Genomic DNA, 1,695 nt, shown 5'->3' with positions numbered 1-1,695 from the left:
TCCCATGTTGGTTGTCAAATCTCTACCACTAAATCCTAGCAAACCAGTTGCCATGAGGTTGATTCAGACATGGAGACCCCATGTATTGCATAACAGAACTGTGCTCCACAGGGTTTTTTATGGCTGTGACTTTTTGGAAGCAGATCACCAGCCCTGTCTTCTGAGGTGCCTCTGGGTGGGTTCAAACTGCCAACCTTTCAGTTCATAGTCAAGTGATTAACCGTTTTTGCCACCCAGGGAATTTTAAAAAGAATGTATTTACCTAACCCAAATGAGCTTTCTCAGGGAAGACTTGATGTCTTGGTTCCTTAAACTATAGATAAAGAGATTCAGCATTGGGGTAACCACGGTGTACATCACTGATGCAGCTGTGGCCTTCTGTGCTGAGCGGGTGGAGGGAGGACTGAAATAAACACAACAGGAAGACCCAAAGAAAAGACAGACTACAGAGAGATGAGAACTGCAGGTAGAAAAGGCTTTCTGCTTTCCCTGAGCTGAGGGGATCTTCAGGATGGTTGAGAAAATATATGCATAAGAGATAATCAGGCAAAGCATATAACCTAGGCCTGCCAGTCCCCCTAGGGTGAAGATCACCAACTCATTGATAAAGGAGTCTGTGCAGGACAAACTCAGGAGAGGGTTGATGTCGCAGAAGAAGTGTGGGATCTCGTGGTCTGCACAGAAGGACAGGCTGTTCATCAGGAGTGTGTGTAGCAGGGAGTGGAGGGCATTCATGATCCAAGATGCAATGACTAGAAGGACACAGAGCCCAGGGCTCATGACCATGATGTAATGGAGTGGGTGGCATATGGCCACATAGCGGTCGTAAGCCATGACAGCCAAAAGGAACACCTCCAGCATCACAAATAACATGAAAAGATATAGTTGAGATAGACACTCTGCATACGAGATGACTTGACTCTGGGTCCATATGTTTGCCAGCATCTTGAGGACTGTGGTAGACACAAAGCACGCATCAGCAAGGGAGAGGTTGGCCAGGAAGAAGTACATTGGGGTGTGGAGGTGAGCATCAGAGATGATAGCCAGAATGATTAGGAGATTGCTTGCCACAGTAACCAGATACATGGACAGGAACAGCCCAAAGAGGACTTCCTGCTGCTCCTTCTGCTTGGAGAACCCCAGGAGAAAAAATGCTGAGACACTGGACCAGTTTCCCTTTCCCATCCTTGGAAGCAGAAAGTTGGGTCAATTGTCTAAGGTTGCTAACCCTTGGATTGTGAACTCTGAAAATTATGCAAAAGTCCAATCTTGATCTTCTAGCATTAGGATGAATCACATGAAATTTTCAGTATTGGACTGGAACCTACAGAAACGGCAATTTCATACAGCTCACGTGAATGTTTGCGTGTGTCTGTGCTTGGTGGCATGGGAAATCAAAGATTTGTTTTCAGTGGGAGAAGAGGCTTTTCACCTTATTATGTAAGCTTTAATCCAATACATATATCTTGCGGTACTTGTTGGCCTAGCTATTATGCTGTTTGCATGGAAATCTTGAATTAATAAACCTAAGATTTCATAGGTTAACTCAGTCTTTCACATATTTTTCCAATACTTCAAAAACCATGGCCACTGGAAAAGGGGTTTTGGAATTGGTGAAAAGGATGTTAACACTGAAATTATCACTACCATTTACACAGTTGATCTGGCCAGAGATCTGAACATCATCACTGGTCT

At 44.4% G+C, this 1,695-nt stretch overlaps 1 protein-coding gene across 1 annotated transcript; it reads right to left on the bottom strand.

Moving 5' to 3' along the window:
• Positions 1-258: 258 nt before the first annotated feature.
• LOC126062996 (olfactory receptor 1G1) lies at positions 259-1,086 on the bottom strand. Its single transcript, XM_049861076.1, has one exon. The coding sequence runs from the start codon at positions 1,084-1,086 to the stop codon at positions 259-261; it is 828 nt and encodes a 275-aa protein (XP_049717033.1).
• Positions 1,087-1,695: the final 609 nt, after the last annotated feature.

This window comes from Elephas maximus, chromosome 19 (assembly GCF_024166365.1).
Source record: "Elephas maximus indicus isolate mEleMax1 chromosome 19, mEleMax1 primary haplotype, whole genome shotgun sequence".
NCBI lineage: Eukaryota > Metazoa > Chordata > Mammalia > Proboscidea > Elephantidae > Elephas > Elephas maximus.
The sequence above is the reverse complement of the archived record's forward strand: the minus strand, read 5'-3'. Positions and strand labels throughout refer to the sequence as shown.

Excerpts from the sequence above, each read along its gene's own strand:
- LOC126062996 (XM_049861076.1), bottom strand. The coding sequence starts at position 1,086 with ATGTATCTGGTTACTGTGGCAAGCAATCTCCTAATCATTCTGGCTATC.